General features: G+C 44.8%; 1 protein-coding gene across 1 annotated transcript in view; it reads right to left on the bottom strand.

Moving 5' to 3' along the window:
- LOC123765810 (uncharacterized) overlaps positions 1-19757 on the bottom strand; it is a 50470-nt gene that overhangs the window by 1342 nt on the left and 29371 nt on the right. The window contains exon 4 of the mRNA XM_045754573.2: positions 21-200. Within this exon, the coding sequence (XP_045610529.2) occupies positions 21-200 (180 nt within the window). The remainder of the gene's footprint in view (positions 1-20; positions 201-19757) is intronic.

Raw genomic sequence — 19757 nt, forward strand, 5'->3', positions numbered from 1 at the left:
AGTGTGAGTAATAAAGTAACCTGGAGGGTGTGGGCGTGGGCGGGCGTGGGCTGACGCAGGAGTGGGTGGAGGTACAGCTGTCCGTTTTGTAGAGTTATCCTGGCGGAGCGTCGGCCATCTTGGTCTTCCTGGACGGCCAACACCCGGCCAGCCTCCACCAGCCTCTTGACGGGCTCCCTCATCCTGCGGAGGTCCTCAACCTGTGGACAGGGTCAGCCCCATTATCACCTGTGGTCAGTGTCAGCCCCATTATCACCTGTGGTCAGTGTCAGCCCCATTATCACCTGTGGACAGTGTCAGCCCCATTATAACCTGTGGTCAGTGTCAGCCCCATTATCATCTGTGGACAGTGTCAGCCCTATTATCACCCGTGGTCAATGTCAGCCCTATTATCACCTGTGGACAGTATTAGCCCCATTATCACCTGTGGTCAGTGTCAGCCCCATTATCACCTGTGGACAGTATTAGCCCCATTATCACCTGTGGTCAGTGTCAGCCCCATTATCACCTGTGGACAGTGTCAGCCCCCTTATCTCCTGTGGTCAGTGTCAGCCCCATTATCACCTGGGGTCAGTGTCAGCCCCATTATCACCTGGGGTCAGTGTCAGCCCCATTATCACCTGTTGTCAGTGTCAGCCCCATTATCACCTATGGTCAGTGTCAGCCCCATTATCACCTATGGTCAGTGTCAGCCCCATTATCACCTGTGGTCAGTGTCAGCCCCATTATCACCTATGGTCAGTGTCAGCCCCATTATCACCTGTGGCCAGTGTCAGCCCGATTATCAAATGTGGTCAGTGTCAGCACCGTTATCACCTGTGGCCAGTGTCAGCCCCATTATCACCTGTGGTCAGTGTCAGCACTTCTATCACCTGTGGTCAGTGTCAGAACCATTATCACCTGTGGTCAGTGTAATCACCATTATCACCTGTGATTAGTGTCAATCAGCACCATTATCACCTGTGGTCAGTGTCAGCACTTCTATCACCTGTGGTCAGTGTAATCACCATTATCACCTGTGATCAGTGTCAGTCAGCACCATTATCGCCTGTGGACAGTGTCAGCCCCATTATCACCTGTGATCAGTGTCAGCAGTCAGTGTCAGCACCATTATCACCTGTGGTCAGTGTCAGCACTATTATCACCTGTGGTCAGTGTCAGCACCATTATCACCTGTGGTCAGTGTCAGCCCCATTATCACCTGTGGTCAGTGTCAGCCCCATTATCACCTGTGGTCAGTGTCAGCCCCATTATCACCTGTGGTCAGTGTCAGCCCCATTATCACCTGTGGTCAGTGTTAGCACCGTTATCACCTGTGGCCAGTGTCATCCCCATTATCACCTGTGGTCAGTGTCAGCCCCATTATTACTTGTGAACAGTATCAGCCCCATTATCACCTGTGGTCAGTGTCAGCCCCATTATCACCTGTGGACAGTGCCAACACCATTATCACCTGTGTTCAGTGTCAGCCCCATTATCACTTGTGGACAGTGTCAGCCCCATTATCACCTGTGGTCAGTGTCAGCCCCATTATCACCTGTGGTCAGTGTCAGCCCCATTATCACCTGTGGCCAGTGCCAGCCCCATTATCACTTGTGGACAGTGTCAGCCCCATTATCACTTGTGGACAGTGTCAGCCCCATTATCACCTGTGGTCAGTGTCAGCCCCATTATCACCTGTAGACAGTGTCAGCCCCATTATCACCTGTGGTCAGTGTCAGCCCCATTATAACCTGTGGCCAGTGTCATCTGTGGACAGTGTCAGTCCCATTATCACCTGTGGTCAGTGTCAGCCCCATTATAACCTGTGGCCAGTGTCAGCCCCATTATCACCTGTGGTCAGTGTCAGCCCCATTATAACCTGTGGCCAGTGTCAGCCCCATTATCACCTGTGGTCAGTGTCAGCCCTATTATCACCTGTGAACAGTATCAGCACCATTATCACCTGTGGACAGTGTCAGCCCCAATTTCACCTGTGGTCAGTGTCACCACCATTATCACCTGTGGTCAGTGTCAGCACCATTATCACCTGTGGACAGTGTCAGTCCCATTCTCATCTGTGTACAGCGTCAGCACCAGTATCATCTGTGTACAGTGTCAACACCAATTTCACCTGTATACAGTGTCAGCACCAATATCATCTGTGGACAGTGTCAGCACCAGTATCATATATGGTGTTATGAACGCCAGGTAGCTTAGTAAAGCGAGTCAACTTGGTGAGAGTTATTCTGCCCACCTGAGCAGAGATTATGGAGTCAGGGGAAGAAAGTTAATTGAGTAATCTTCAGTGAATTATGACTGAGAAAAATGCAAGCAGAGGACAAGCATCTTATAGAAGATAGTCGAAATGAGAAGTTGACATTTTATGACGTGATGTGAAACAGACGGAGGTCTGACGTGTCACTTGAGTTGCTACAGTCGTCAAGAATGAATGTACGTCGTTGACCTCCTGGGAAGAGAAAAGAATATAGTTCCCTGTTTAGTGGTTGAGTGAAGGTTACTTGCTATTAGGTGTGAGGAAGCTGCAGGGACGTCGTACTTCATTTCTCAGTGATATTGAAGATATTAGAAGCGACCTGAAGCCTAGTGTGTGTAGACTCTAATGTGTCTTATGTGGACTCAAATGTGAGATACTCCTTCGAGTGGAGGCAAGTAAGCAGGTGTTTCTGTGTAAAGCCTGTCAGGCGACTTTGTGGGTTCAAGTCAGGACTGAAAGAAGCTTTGAGAGACAATCCTAAAGGATTTTGTTGGACGACCAAGAGTAGCGTCATGTTGGAGTGTCAGAGGGCCAGTGTCGTCATGTCCTAAAAATCTGCAGTAAACTCACTTAATTAGTTGATAGATAAAGTACTTTACCGTAATATTATGTATATATTTCTATTTATGTGTTTTCTTGTAATAAATATTTTTCTGTTGACAACTGATTTTTGCTCTTGTCCTGGGTGAGGTTTCAGAGAGAGAGAAACAGTTGCATATTGGTTGACAGAGATCAGTAATAACCCCAAATAAAGGTGACATTTAACCCCTCTCCAAGTATACAGTGATTGCAAGGTGATCTCCCAACTTATTATATGCACTCCAGTGTCCATAGCTGATTGATTGACAACAGTAGCAGTACGGCTGCCGTGGTCGGTCTTATTTTATCCCATAGTAGTTAGGGTCTCTGTCAGTAAGTAAAGTATCAGTTAAGTTCGGTATCCTGTTTATAAAACCCCCAACCCCTGATAATGGACAGCGTCAGCAACAGCGTCAGCACCATTACCAACGGGCAGGGTCAGCATCACTACCAGTGAACAGCATCGGCATTATTACCAGTGGACAGTGTCATTCCTCATTATCATCTGTGGACAGTGTCAGCACCATTATCACATGTGGACAGTGTCAGTCCCTTTAACACCTGTTGACAGAGTTAGCCCCATTATCGCACGTGGACATGTTTGCCCTTAAATTGTAAGGCAGTTGGTGTATAGCCAATCCAGGACCTGTAGGCCTCTGACGTCATTCCCATAGAGCGGAAGTGACCGTTATCAAGTAAGCAGTACGTTTCTCACAGACCTATAGCTAGGTGGGACCCCAGGACCTCGGTGCTCTACATCTATCTTAAGTACCTTACTCAATAAACTACTTGAAGTGAACCAGTGTGTATCTCTTCTCAACCAGACAAGCACGGACAACACGGTAACCAATACTGGTAGCAGCAGTGGGTTTGATTTTTTTTTCTCAGCCCCAAAATCAAGTAACCTCCCCACGCCATCCACAGCTGTTGGTCGGTTTCGGCTGTTGGTCCGAAAACCATAACAAATGCAGTGTTCCCACAGGACTATTATGTTATGAGGAAAGAGAGAGAGAAGGAAGAGGTGGTGGTGGTGTAGCCACGCTGGTAAGAAAAGGCTGGGATTTTGAGGAGATGGTTGTTCAGGGATGTGAAGGTTTCAGTGACTACATAACAGGTACAATAACAACTGGAGGGTAAAACATTATAGTCGTAGTCATATATAATCCACCACCAAATGACAGAAGACCCAGACAGGAATATGATAGAAACAACATGGCCACCATTAACATAATAGAGAGAGCAGCTTCTGTTGCTAGCAGGAATGGATCTGGACTACTAATCAAGGGAGAGTTCAACCATGGGAAGATAGATTGGGAGAACAGAGAACCATGGACAGAGAACAGAGAGCATGGAGAACCAGAAACATGGAGAGCTAAGCTGCTAGACGTGGCAACAAGAAACTTTCTAAGCCAGCACATCAAAGAACCAACAAGAATGAAAGGAGAAGATGAACCAGCAATGCTTGATTTGATATTTACCCTAAATAAGTGGGACATAAGGGAAGTCAAGATGGAAGCACCCTTGGGAATGAGTGATCACAGTGTATTGAACTTTGAGTACCTGGTAGAGCCAGGAATTATCTCCCCCAAAAATGAACTAGGAAACAAAAGGCTGGCATACCGAAAGGGAAATTATGAGGAGATGAGAAACTTCCTAAGGGAAATACCTTGGGACACAGACCTCAGAGCTAAGTCCGTACAAGATATGATGGACTATGTAACCAAAAAGTGTTAGGAGGCAGTAAGCAGATACACCCTGGCCCTAAAGGAAAAATCCGAGAAGCAACAGAAGAATCCATGGTATAATAGGGCATGTATGGAAGTGACGAAACTGAACAAAAGCGCGTGGAGGAACTTCCGAAATAACAGAACACCAGAATTCAGAGAGAGATACCAGAGAACCAGGAGTGAGTATGTCAGGGTGAGAAGAGAAACAGAGAAAAGTTATGAAAATGATATAGCAAACAAAGCCAAGACCGAACCAAAGCTACTCCACAGTCACGTCAGAAGGAAAACAATAGTGAAAGAACAGGTAGTGAAACTTAGAACAGGCGAGAACAGGTATACAGAGAATGACAAAGAGGTGTGAAAGAACTCAACAAGAGGTTCCAGGAGGTCTTCACAACAGAACAAGGTGAGGTCACTGTGCTAGGAGAAAGGGAAGTAAATCAGGCGGCCTTGGAAGGGTTCGAAATTACGAGAGAGGAGGTCAAGAGACACCTGCAGGATCTGGATGATAGAAAGGCTGTTGGTCCAGACGGGATCTCGCCATGGGTACTGAAAGAGTGTGCAGAGGCACTTTGCTTGCCACTCTCCATAGTGTATAGTAGGTCACTGGAGATGGGAGACCTACCAGAAATATGACAGACGGCGAATGTGGTCCCAATATACAAAAAGGGCGACAGGCAAGAGGCACTGCACTACAGGCCAGTGTCCTTGACTTGTATACCATGCAAGGCGATGGAGAAGATCGTGAGAAAAAACCTGGTAACACATCTGGAGAGAAGGGACTTCGTGACAAATCGACAACATGGGTTCAGGGAGGGTAAATCTTGCCTGACTGGCTTAATAGAATTCTACGACCAGGTGACAAAGATTAAGGAAGAAAGAGAGTTCTGGGCGGACTGCATTTTCTTGGATTGTCGGAAAGCCTTTGACACAGTACGCATAAGAGGCTGGTACATAAGCTGGAGAGACAGGCAGGTGTAGCTGGTAAGGTGCTCCAGTGGGTAAGGGAGTACCTAAGCAATAGGAAGCAGAGAGTTACGGTGAGGGGTGAGACCTCCGATTGGTGTGAAGTCACCAGTGGAGTCCCACAGGGCTCTATACTCGGTCCTATCTTGTTTCTGCTATATGTAAATGATCTCCCGGAGGGTATAGATTCATTTCTCTCAATGTTTGCGGACGATGCCAAAGTTATGAGAAGGATTAAGACAGAAGAGGACTGTTTGAGGCTTCAAGAAGACCTAGACAAGCTGAAGGAATGGTCGAACAAATGGTTGTTAGAGTTTAACCCAACCAAATGTAATGTAATGTAATGAAGATAGGTGTAGGGAGCAGGAGGCCAGATACAAGGTATCATCTGGGAGAGGAAATTCTTCAGGAGTCAGAGAAAGAAAAAGACTTGGGAGTTGATATCACGCCAGACCTGTCTCTTGCAGCCCATATCAAGAGGATAACATCAGCGGCATATGCCAGGCTGGCCAATATACGAACGGCATTCAGAAACTTGTGTAAAGAATCATTCAGAACTTTGTATACCACATATGTCATGCCAATCCTGGAGTATGCAGCCCCAGCATGGAGTCCATATCTAGTCAAGGATAAGACTAAACTGGAAAAGGTTCAAAGGTTTGCCACCAGACTAGTACCCGAGCTGAGAGGTATGAGCTACGAGGAGAGACTACGGGGAATTAAACCTCACTTCGCTGGAAGACAGAAGAGTTAGGGGGGACATGATCACCACATTCAAGATTCTAAAGGGAATTGATAGGGTAGATAAAGACAGGCTATTTAACACAAGGGGCACACGCACAAGGGGACACAAGTGGAAACTGAGCGCCCAAATGAGCCACAGAGATATTAGAAAGAACTTTTTTAGTGTCAGAGTGGTTGACAATTGGAATGCATTAGGAAGGGATGTGGTGGAGGCTGACTCATTACACAGTTTCAAATGTAGATATGATAGAGCCAAGTAGGCTCAGGAATCTGTACACCTGTTGATTGACGGTTGAGAGGCGGGACCAAAGAACCAGAGCTCAACCCCCACAAACACAACTAGGTGAGTACAACTATGTGACCAGGTGAGTACAGCCGCCACCGCCAGCCGCTACACCCACGCATCGTCAATATTCTCAAATATTGTACAATTTCGAGGTCCTGCCATCAACCACTGCTCTAGGTCAACGTTCTCAGAAGTAAGGCACGATATTTAGCAGCAAGAACGTTATTTCATCAGTGATGGGAGAGGACAATTCCAGCGCCAACCTTTTTGAATTTTCCACGCCATTTTGGGACCTCCTGAGCCACCCACCGCCACCCACAAGCCACGAGCAACAAGCTTTGTGTGCGTGTTTGCTTGTACTGTACCAGCTAGTGCAATCGTCGTCTCCAGTTTCAACTGATCATCGGATGTGTTGTGCAGTTTTTAAAGAACAATTTGTGTTAAGCAGCATTTGAATGATGACGTCACCAGCTCCGCCACCAACATCACCGCCGCCACTCACCTCGCCACTGCTCCATCACCCATCAGTGAACTTTGAGAAGCTAGTGAGGATTACCGGTACTCCTTTCGCCTTTCATCTTAACATCATCGTCTCTGCAATATCGTCGTCATTATTGTTACCATAGCATGTTGTTACGGTGCCCTCTCCTATTTCTGTCGTTTGCCTGCTTTAAGAGTCATATCAGCTCTCCCTACTGATTCTCTGAGGTTCAGGGAGTCTATTGATATATGTGGCGACCAGACCGGCTGTCAGTTAAGGGAGAAAGTTACATTATAAGTTGGAGGTTGTGGAAGACAGAGCCCGCCGTGACGTCACCGAGTGCCCCGGGTGGCGCCAACGTTAGAGTTGACCTGACCGTGAAGGCGAGAGGACGCACCTCGGTCAGCTCTCAAGGATTTGAGGCTCTACAAGCCTTTCTTAGTGGATTAGAGCTGGCTATCGCAGCCCATCTTACGTATTGGAGACCCCGCGCTTCTGGGAAGCAAAAAGGAACCAAGTTTATTGAGCAAAAGAGTGCCAAACTTAAAAAATATTCGGCGACGACGCTGGGCGGCGACGCTGGACGTTGAAGGCCTGGAAAGGTGTTGCGAGCAAGCCTAGCTGTGACCGGGTCACATCCACTGAGGGTTTTGGAAGGACGACACCGTGCCTAGGACAAGGAGCAACGCCTTGTGGAAGGGGCGAGTGTGGGAAAATAGTGATTAGCTCAGCGCCCATCGATGAACCAGGATTGGGGTAGCTGAATCTCAGGGATTGGAACGGCGACGACGCGAAGGCTCCACGACACCTGAGGACCTGTGGAACGTTCCTGGATCGTCAAGGATCGACTCAGGAAGCGTGGGAACCTCACACCATCGAGGGACAGGCGTCGTGAGCCAGGAATGTAAGGTAGATCATTTTCCCTCCCATTACCCCTTGTGTGAGTAGGCTAGTTAGACCACAATATTTACTTATGTATGTGGCAATAGGACATTAATACTTTAGTAGTAGAATAGGCTGCAAGGCAGCTTGTATCATAAGAACATAAGAACAAAGGTAACTGCAGAAGGCCTATTGGCCCATACGAGGCAGCTCCTATTCTATAACCACCCAATCCCACTCATATACTTGTCCAACCCGTGCTTGAAACAATCGAGGGACCCCACCTCCACAATGTTACGCGGCAATTGGTTCCACAAATCAACAACCCTGTTACTGAACCAGTATTTACCCAAGTCTTTCCTAAATCTAAACTTATCCAATTTATATCCATTGTTTCGTGTTCTGTCCTGTGTTGATACTTTTAATACCCTATTAATATCCCCCCGGTTATGTCCATTCATCCACTTGTAAACCTCTATCATGTCACCCCTAACTCTTCGCCTTTCCAGTGAATGCAACTTAAGCTTTGTTAATCTTTCTTCATATGAAAGATTTCTAATTTGGGGAATTAACTTAGTCATCCTACGCTGGACACGTATCCAGGACTGTCAGAGGGGACAGTGTGTATGGATGGCAGAACAGTGAAGAAGAGGCGCCGACGTGGTGAAGAGGCCCTCCTGTAAGAGAGTGTGGGACTCCTGTCTTTCTGCCCAGTTGAAGGAGGTTGGAGGTCGTGGAAGAAGAGGCTGACGATCTCCAGACTTATTATCCTTATTTTCAAATTCATGTATTACTTGTGATTGTATGTGTGATCATGTAATTTGCATCAGTAAATTCACACCTTTATCATTGTGTTTAAGTATGCCTCCATTATAATATTTCTCTATGAGCATACACGAAGGTTATCATAGTACCACCTAGGGAACACTACGTTCCCTATAGAAATTCTTATTGCCTGGAGAGTGGTAAAGACAGCACGGACTTATATAAAAGTGTACCCTTAGCCATCCGATCAGTATTAGTGCCTGAATGGTGGCAACTAGTAACGTAGTGGCTAGAGAGAGGTGAAGCCACACAGACCTTCCTGGGAGAGTACCCTGGGCCGACAGTCTAGTAGCAGATCTATGGGAGTAGCAATCTTCTGGCTACAAACAATATATAATACACCCACTGAACTACATTGCTGGGGTGCAGATATAATAACCCAGCTGGCCATCTTGTTAATAAGAAGATAGAGAAGACAGGCGGGAAAAGAGTTCCTGCAACCTTTTTGTCTGGCAGGCAAGACTCAGGGAGGTTATTGTTATAAGGTGAGCCTGAGTCTTCCTTCACTCCCCCATGGGTCTAGGCCGGAACTGTTAACAGCAGTTTCCCCGTGTTTGACTGAAGGGCTTCCAGGGTGAATCAGTGGCACCCCCCTTTTGTGGTGGAAGCAAAGACCTGCGGAGGTGGGCATTGTTGGTCCTCTCCTGTGTGACCAAGGAGACTCCGGTGAATCCCGGAGGTCGGAGGGGCTGAGTATTCGGCCTTTTGAGCCCCTAGCAGCCGAGTGCTAGCAGAGCCCCGGCCCACCTCCACATGACAGAGAACTGGCGACCTTGCCAGGATTCGAACCCCGGTAGCCAAGAACTGGGAACTTCGTCAGGAAGCGTGGATCAAGCTACAGCGTGGCCCAAATTTCAAGACAAGTGTTGCCAGGGTACTAATACAGTGTGGCCAGTGAATTCAGTAGTACTGTTACTCAACCAGGTAAGGGACTGAAACGGTGAAATTAGTGCCTACTAGCTTGTCTGTGCTGTCGTGTATGCTCAATGATATAGAAATGGAGGAGGACAAAGTAAAGAAATTTATTGACACAAGGGACGAGAGAATTTTGGAGGAGTGTACCAAGGCCCAGCTCCAACAAGTGGCAAACCACTTTGGGATCAGGTTGAGGACGACTAAGGGAGCGGAGCGAAGGATAGAGATCATAGCACAGCTCACAGCCCGAGAGGAGGCGACGGGAGAGGAGCCATCTCAAGAGGAACCGTCCCGAGGAGAGCCGTCGCAAGGTGAACCGTCCCAACTAGAGCCACCCCAAGCGCCTACCAGTGTGGAGAGAATTCACAGTGAACATGGGAGCAGTGGAAGGTCCAGCTGTAGTAAGAGGAGCCTGCAACTGGAAATAATGAAGATGCAACTGGAAGCCCAGCTGCGACAAGAGGAGAGAGAAGCACGGCTGCAGCTGCAGGGAGAGGAACGTGCAGCTGAGCTGCAGCGAGAGGAACGTGCAGCTGAGCTGCAGCGAGAGGAGCGAGAAGCTCGGCTGCAGCGAGAAAGAGAGAGACAACTGCAACTGGAGGAGATAAAGGCATAGAAAGAAGTCAAACTACGTCGCGTTGAACGTGGTCTGCCCTCACTACCTGCACGGCGGGATGACCTCAAGGTAAGGGAACGTGACTTGCCTACGTTCGTACCACAAGAAGCTGAGGCGTTCTTCGAACACTTTGAACGGATAGCAACTCTGAAGGAGTGGCCGGAAGATGATTGAGTTGCTCTGGTCTAGGGCAGGTCAGGTCTAGGGCAGGTTGACTGGTGAGGCCCGGGAAGCCTACAACATGCTGGACCTAGAGGAGTGTACTAGTTACGACGCGATTAAGAATGCGGTGCTCCACTCATTCCGGCTGACTCCGGAGATGTACCAGAAGCGGTTCAGAGAGTATACAAGAGCGTCGGGGAAGACTTACGCCGAGACCGCCAGGGATATGGAACGGAAATTCCTACGATGGTTGAAGGCGGAGGAAGCGGAGTCGGTGGATGATATCAAACGACTGATAGTGATGGAGAGGTTTATGTCAGTGCTTCATCCTGAGTTGCGAGTAAGGGTGAGAGAAGCAGGTATTAAGGACCTGAAGACTGCAGCGGACCGAGCCGACATGCTGGAGGAGGCACTACATCTCAGGAGGGAGGGGCCGCCCAGACACTCGCCTTACCCCAGGTCGGGAGGGAACTTTAGGGGTTCAGGAGGGGCGAGTACGGGTGGGGACTCTCCCAAGAGTAGTGTACCCAATGAAGTAACCCAGTTCAAGATCTCAAGAGACGCGGGGAGGAAGCCCCAAGCTGTGAGCAGTGGACCTAGCTCGGGAGCAAGTGCTGCAGTCCCGGACACGACGACAGGGAGTCCAAGGAGGACCCATGGAACGTCTGCAAGTGGTACTGCCAGGGGGACTAGCGAGTGGTCACCCAGGGGAGGTGGCCGATGCTACAACTGTGGTGTGAGAGGACATTATGCCCGCGAGTGTGAGGAGCACCAAAGGAATATAGGACTAATGTTGGAAGAGGAGAGAGTGTTTGTGCACACCCCATATTATAGTGGACCCAACATGAATGGTTGGGAAATAAAGTTGGGTGAACATCCCTTCGTTTTCAGGGCCAACGTGAAGTTTGGAAAGTCAGACCCAGTGGAGGTTGCCGTTCTTCGAGATACGGGTGCTGACATAAGTATGGTAACCAGGAGTATTCTCCCCAAGGAATTTAATGATTCACCTGTGGGAGTGGTGAGGATACGCAGTGTGGGGGAGGAATACAGGTTGCCACTTCACGAGGTACAGCTGATTGCCGACTGCGGAGTCGAGAAAGCTATAGTAGCTGTAGCCCCTAAATTACCCCTAGAGCATGTACAGTTGGTGCTGGGTAATGACCTCGGAGGAGGCAGGATAGAACCCGATTGGGCCAGAAGTGCCTATGTTGCAAGCAGCGGTACAACCCTGCCAGGTGAGGTATCGGTCGTTCCAGATGGTAGTGAGGAAGCCGACTTCGCCAGGGGAAACGTCGCCAGAGACGACGACAACGAAGGCGAGAGTGCAGAGAGGTCGTCGGAGATCGTGGAAAACCCCGACGGGGACCTCCGACTAAGCCTGATGATGCGTGTGGAGGAGTGGCGAGGAGCAGCTGTACAAACGCCTGGGGCGGTGAAGAGGCTGCAGACCGCACTCCCTCCACACAGAAACGTGAATAAAGTAAGCTCAGTGGATGGGCGAACGGCAGTGAGGGGCAGAGTGGAGGAGCCACGACGCAGTGCACCCTATGCCAGCCAGATGAATAGTGGTAGGTGCAAGATGAACCGCCGTGGTGAGGTGAACCACAAGGAGGTAGATGAGCACAATCACGAACCGAAGAAGACGTCTGCAGGGAAGAGAATCTCATGGAGGAGTGAAAATGTTCGTTGGGAAAGAAGGAGCGAATGGCATAGGAAAGGCAATGCGAAGAAAGCAGGGAATAGGTACACCCAGGGTAGGCGCCAGCCTAACCGCAAAAAGCCTAGTGAGGAAGAGAGGCAGCTGCTGGATGGAGTACAGGTGACAAGTGCCTCTGTGAGGAGACAACGCACCTATGGGAGAAGAGGAACCGAGAAGAGAGAAGATTGGCGAAGAGGAGCTCATGAGAGGAAACATGGAGTACCTGTAGGACGCAGTGGAAGTGCAAGACTATCTCGGAGTGCACGACGCGGTGGAGGCGCTGCATGCACTGAATCTTACAGTGGTAACGAGCCGTTGGAGTACACTCGTAGCCACGGAGGGAGGATTTCTTGTAGGTGTTCAGGGAACACCCATCACACCCGGTCCTATGTGAGGTGGAGATATAATGAGGCAAGTGACTGGCGAGGTGGTACGAGCCACGTCACCAACTGGAAGAGTGACACTTCAGGAACGGAGGGAGCAAGAGTATAGGTTGCCCTCTTAAGTGCTGCTCTTCCGATATGACTCTTATTTTAAGGGGAGGGGTATGTTACGGTGCCCTCTCCTATTTCTTTCGTTTGCCTGCTTTAAGAGTCATATCAGCTCTCCCAACTGATTCTCTGAGGTTCAGGGAGTCTATTGATATATGTGGCGACCAGACCGGCTGCCAGTTAAGGGAGAAAGTTACATTATAAGTTGTAAGTAAGGGGAAATTGGCGCCCTGATATAAAATAAAAGAGTATCCCCTACTGCAGATATGACTTTTGGAAGGAACACTAGCCGATCGCGGATTGGCCGACTTAGGTCGCGGGCGACCAATCAGGGCCCACCATGACGTCACCGAGTGCCCCAGGCGGCGCCAACGTCAGAGTTGACCTGACCGTGAAGGCGAGAGGATGCACCTCGGTCAGCTCTCAAGGATGTGAGGCTCTACAAGCCTTTCTTAGTGGATTAGAGCTGGCTATCGCAGCCCATCTTACGTATTGGAGACCCCGCGCTTCTGGGAAGCAAAAAGGAACCAAGTTTATTGAGCAAAAGAGTGCCAAACTTAAAAAATATTCGGCGACGACGCTGGGCGGCGACGCTGGATGTTGAGGGCCTGGAAAGGTGTGGCGGGCAAGCCTAGCTGTGACCGGGTCACATCCACTGAAGGTTTTGGAAGGACGACACCGTGCCTAGGACAAGGAGCAACGCCTTGTGGAAGGGGCGAGTGTGGGAAAATAGTGATTATCTCAATGCCCATCGATGAACCAGGATTGGGGTAGCTGAATCTCAGGGATTGGAACGGCGACGACGCGAAGGCTCCACGACACCTGAGGACCTGTGGAACGTTCCTGGATCGTCAAGGATCGGCTCAGGAAGCGTGGGAACCTCACACCATCGAGGGACAGGCGTCGTGAGCCAGGAATGTAAGGTAGATCATTTTCCCTCCCATTACCCCTTGTGTGAGTAGGCTAGTTAGACCACAATATTTACTTATGTATGTGGCAATAGGACATTAATACTTTAGTAGTAGAATAGGCTGCAAGGCAGCTTGTGTCCAGGACTGTCAGAGGGGACAGTGTGTATGGATGGCAGGACAGTGAAGAAGAGGCCCTCCTGTGAGAGAGTGTGGGACTCCTGTCTTTCTGCCCAGTTGAAGGAGTGTTGGAGGTCGTGGAAGAAGAGGCTGACGATCTCCAGACTTATTATCCTTATTTTCATAATCATGTATTACTTGTGATTGTATGTGTGATCATGTAATTTGCATCAGTAAATTCACACTTTTATCATTGTGTTTAAGTGTGTCTCCATTATAATATTTCTCTATGAGCATACGCGAAAGTTATCATAGTACCACCTAGGGAACACTACGTTCTCTATAGAAGTTCTTATTGCCTGGAGAGTGGTAAAGACAGCACGGACCTATATAAAAGTGTACCCTTAGCCATCCGATCAGTATCAGTGCCTGAATGGTGGCAACTAGTAACGTGGTGGCTAGAGAGAGGTAAAGCCACACAGACCTTCCTGGGAGAGTACCCTGGGCCGACAGTCTAGTAGCAGATCTATGGGAGTAGCAATCTTCTGGCTACAAACAATATATAATACACCCACTGAACTGCATTGCTGGGGTGCAGATATAATAACCCAGCTGGCGACCTTGTTAAGAAGAAGATAGAGAAGACAGGCGGGAAAGGAGTTCCTGCAACCTTTTTATCTGGCAGGCAAGACTCAGGGAGGTTACTGTTATAAGGTAAGCCTGAGTCTTCCTTCACTCCCCCATGGGTCTAGGCCGGAACTGTTAATAGCAGTTTCCCCGTGTTTGACTGAAGGGCTTCCAGGGTGAATCAGTGGCACCCCCCTTTTGTGGTGGAAGCAAAGACCTGCCGAGGTGGGCATTGTTGGTCCTCTCCTGTGTGACCAAGGAGACTCCGGTGAATCCCGGGAGTCGGAAGGGCTGAGTATTCGGCCTTTTGAGCCCCTAGCAGCCGAGTGTTAGCAGTGCCCCGGCCCACCTCCCGTGACAATATATATGTATGTATATATATATATATATATATATATATATATATATATATATATATATATATATATATATATATATATATATATATACATATATATATATATATATATATATATATATATATATATATATATATATATATATATATATATATATGTCGTACCTAGTAGCCAGAACTCACTTCTCAGCCTACTATTCAAGGCCCGATTTGCCTAATAAGCCAAGTTTTCCTGAATTAATATATTTACTATAATTTTTTTCTTATGAAATGATAAAGCAACCCTTTTCTCTATGTATGAGGTCAATTTTTTTTTATTGGAGTTAAAATTAACGTAGATATATGTTAGCGTAGGCCCCTAGCAGCCGAGTGTTAGCAGTGCCCCGGCCCACCTCCCGTGACAATATATATGTATGTATATATATATATATATATATATATATATATATATATATATATATATATATATACATATATATATATATATATATATATATATATATATATATATATATATATATATATATATATATATATATATATATATATATATATATATATATATATATATGTCGTACCTAGTAGCCAGAACGCACTTTTTGGCCTACTATTCATGGCCCGATTTGCCTAATAAGCCAAGTTTTCCTGAATTAATATATTTTCTCTAAATTTTTTCTTATGAAATGATAAAGCTACCCATTTCATTACGTATGAGGACAATTTTTTGTTATTGGAGATAAAATTAACGTACATATATGACCGAACCTAACCAACCCTACCTAACCTAACCTAACCTATCTTTATAGGTTAGGTTAGGTAGCCGAAAAAGTTAGGTTAGGTTAGGTTAGGTAGTCGAAAAACAATTAATTCATGAAAACTTGGCTTATTAGGCAAATCGGGTCTTGAATAGTAGGCAGAGAAGTGCGTTCTGGCTACTAGGTACGACATATATATATATATATATATATATATATATATATATATATATATATATATATATATATATATATATATATATATATATATATATATATATATATATATATATATATATATATGTCGTACCTAGTAGCCAGAACTCACTTCTCAGCCTACTATTCAAGGCCCGATTTGCCTAATAAGCCAAGTTTTCCTGAATTAATATATTTACTATAATTTTTTTCTTATGAAATGATAAAGCAACCCTTTTCTCTATGTATGAGGTCATTTTTTTTTTATTGGAGTTAAAATTAACGTAGATATATGACCAAACCTAACCAACCCTACCTAACCTAACCTAACCTATATTTATAGGTAAGGTTAGGTTAGGTTAGGTAGCCAAAAAAAGCTAGGTTAGGTTAGGTTAGGTAGACGAAAAAACATTAATTCATGAAAACTTGGCTTATTAGGCAAATCGGGCCTTGAATAGTAGGCTGAGAAGTGCGTTCTGGCTATTAGGTACGACATATATATATATATATATATATATATATATATATATATATATATATATATATATATATATATATATATATATATATATATATATATGTCGTACCTAGTAGCCAGAACGCACTTCTCAGCCTACTATTCAAGGCCCGATTTGCCTAATAAGCCAAGTTTTCATGAATTAATGTTTTTTCGTCTACCTAACCTACCTAACCTAACCTAACCTAGCTTTTTTTGGCTACCTAACCTAACCTTACCTGTAAATATAGGTTAGGTTAGGTTAGGTAGGGTTGGTTAGGTTCGGTCATATATCTACGTTAATTTTAACTCCAATAAAAAGAAATTGACCTCATACATAGAGAAAAGGGTTGCTTTATCATTTCATAAGAAAAAAATTATAGTAAATATATTAATTCAGGAAAACTTGGCTTATTAGGCAAATCGGGCCTTGAATAGTAGGCTGAGAAGTGAGTTCTGGCTACTAGGTACGACATATATATATATATATATATATATATATATATATATATATATATATATATATATATATATATATATACATATATATATATATATATATATATATATATATATATATATATATATATATATATATATATATATATGCAATTGACGATCACAAAACACTGATCATTTTATGCGGAAAATCCACAGAGAAATATGAAATGAGGTGAACGTTTCGGCTTTGTTAAAGCCTTTGTCAACACCAGACTGACTGAGGAGAAGGGAGAAGGGGGGAAGATATATAGGCCGACACCTGACCAACCCATCCCAAGGGTTGGTCAGGTGTAATTAACCAAAAACAGGTATAGCTTAGCTTAGAATGGTCAAAGAGGATTAAGCGGTCAGAGAATAAGGATGAAAGATTAAAGAAAAGCCTCATGAACACACAATATATGAATATACAAATATAATGAGACATTGTAAGCCTCTCTATCAGAGTTGTTTCTTAAACTGTTGTGCAATATTATAACTTAAAAATGGATCAAGTTTGTACATTCCAGTACTAACATTAAGAACATTTGGACACTGACTGATTAGAGCAGACTCAATCAAATTCCGTTCCACGAAATCCCCACAATTGGTAATGCTTTTTGCCCCATTCCAATTAATATTGTGATCGCATAAACTCGTATGTAGATACAATGCATTAGACGTTTGGGCAGTTCTAATACTATAAGCATGTTGTGACAACCGCAATTGTAAGGACTTTCCTGTTTGTCCAAGGTACACAGAATCACAATCATTGCAGGGAATCGAATACACACAACCTGCTGTATCAGGGGAGTTTTTTATTAAATTGGATTTGATCGTACTATTAGTGAACACCAAATTTATATTAAGTTTCTTAAAAATCAGAGACAATTTTTCAAGTCCACTCGCATAAGGTACCACCAATGAGTTAATAATTTTTGGTTTCGCCTTAGGGACGTGATTATAAAACGTACGCTTGGCTTGTATAAACGAGAAATCCAAAAACCTCTTAGGAAATATATATGAAATTGGGAAGAGTTTACAATATCCTAAGAGGTTTTTGGATTTCTCGTTTGTACAAGCCAAGCGTACGTTTTATAATCACGTCCCTAAGGCGAAACCAAAAATTATTAACTCATTGGTGGTACCTTATTAAGGAGCCCTGTTGCAACAGGGCTCCTTAATGGAGCCCTGTTGCAACAGGGATTGTTGCAACAGAGATTATATGTTCCTTAATGGAGCCCTGTTGCAACAGGGCTCCATTAAGGAACATATAATCTCTTCCCATAACCAAACCATCGCCAGAGAAATCCTAGTAAACAACACAGAAATCATCGATAGATACAGCGATAGCAGGCGGCTTGACGTTTGCGAGGCACTACACATCAAGAAGTCAACACCAGCAATCAACAGCCAATTATTGCACAACTATATTCTACCCACCTCAAGACTCCGCTCCAATATAGAAGCATCAAGAAATATGGACCAATAGGCTTTCTACAAACACTTCTATTCAATACCCATTGTTTCTGTTCTGTCTTGTGTTGATACTTTTAATACCCTATTAATATCCCCTCTTGTTCTGTCTTGTGTTAATGCCACATCACCCCTCCCACCTCACTCAAATGTAGATATAAAATCAGAGATACGTAAGTTCTAATCAGTTGTGTATTTGTGAAGTCTTTGAAAATGTAATAAGTTTTACGAAACGCGCCCGTGTCGCGTCAGACTAGAAATAAAAATGAATTTTGGAGAAGTGATTTTTGATTTACCTCCAACAGTGAAGCGTAATGTACGAAAGATTGAGAAAATTCGTGTTAGAATTATTAATCTTACTTTTTCGGTCATATTTAATAATATATTATATATATATATATATATATATATATATATATATATATATATATATATATATATATATATATATATATATATATATATATATATATTATAATATATATATATATATATATATATATATATATATATATATACATATATATATATATATATATATATATATATATATATATATGACAATGTCAGACCACGGAGGAAAAATGAAACAGGAATTTCCTTAAGTACTTTCGTATATTAATACATCTTCAGAAGGAGTGGAGGAGAGAAGGACTCCTTCTGAAGATGTATTAATATACGAAAGTACTTAAGGAAATTCCTGTTTCATTTTTCCTCCGTGGTCTGACATTGTCACATTTTTAATCACGTGTTTATTTTCGTGATATACACACACATATATACTGTCTCCACTCGATCATCCGGACTATATGGGAAGGACCCCCAGCCGGATTATCACATTTTTCGGATAATGGTACTTTTTCACCTACGAGTCCAAAAGTGACCATTTCCAACTATTTTTATACTACAAACAACATAATTTGAATTGCCTTGTCACATACATTTATTAAATATTCAACTAGAAACCTCAACTTACCTTGTTGGTGTTCATCTTCTTGATTGATGCCACACATCTTGAAGTTAAAAATTCTTAACAATTTACGTAACCTATACTAACACAACACTAAAATTAACACTTAAAATTACTGTACAGTTCATTAAGCTAAGTTAGTTTTGACTGCCAGCTGCTGAAGCCTCACTGGTTGAGGGCATTTGGGTTGCCTGTGAGGCCTCACTTGTTGAAGGCGCTTGCTTGCACTTCACTTGTTAAAGCGCTTGCTTGCACCTCACTTGTTGAAGTGCTTGCATGCCCTCACTTGTTGAAGGCGCTTGGCTTGCCTGTGACGCCTCACTTGTTAAAGGCGCTTACTTGCGCCTCACTTGTTGAAAGCGCTTGGCTTGCCTGTGGCGCGTCACTTGTTGAAAGCGCTTGGCTTGCCTGTAATGCCTCACTTGTTGAAGGAGCTTGGCTTGCCTGTGGCGCCTCACTTGTTGAAGGCGCTTGGCTGCCTGTGACGCCTCACTGGTTGAACAACACGTAACTTGTCTTTAATTGCTAGGACAATCTTCTTCCTCTTAACACTTCCAGAACGATTGATGCTGCTACCAGACATAGTCTTGGCCAAAAATGTTCAAAGTTACTATGAAAATAAAAAAGTTATTTAAAAAAATATTTCACTAATGGCGCAGCACTGTGTATAACACGAGGGACGGACGCACATGGGTTGACCAGTGTTGGACAGGTCCACTTGGGATAGCGCGTTACGTAGGCCGCC

The sequence above is a fragment of the Procambarus clarkii genome, chromosome 37, assembly GCF_040958095.1.
Source record: "Procambarus clarkii isolate CNS0578487 chromosome 37, FALCON_Pclarkii_2.0, whole genome shotgun sequence".
Classification (NCBI taxonomy): domain Eukaryota; kingdom Metazoa; phylum Arthropoda; class Malacostraca; order Decapoda; family Cambaridae; genus Procambarus; species Procambarus clarkii.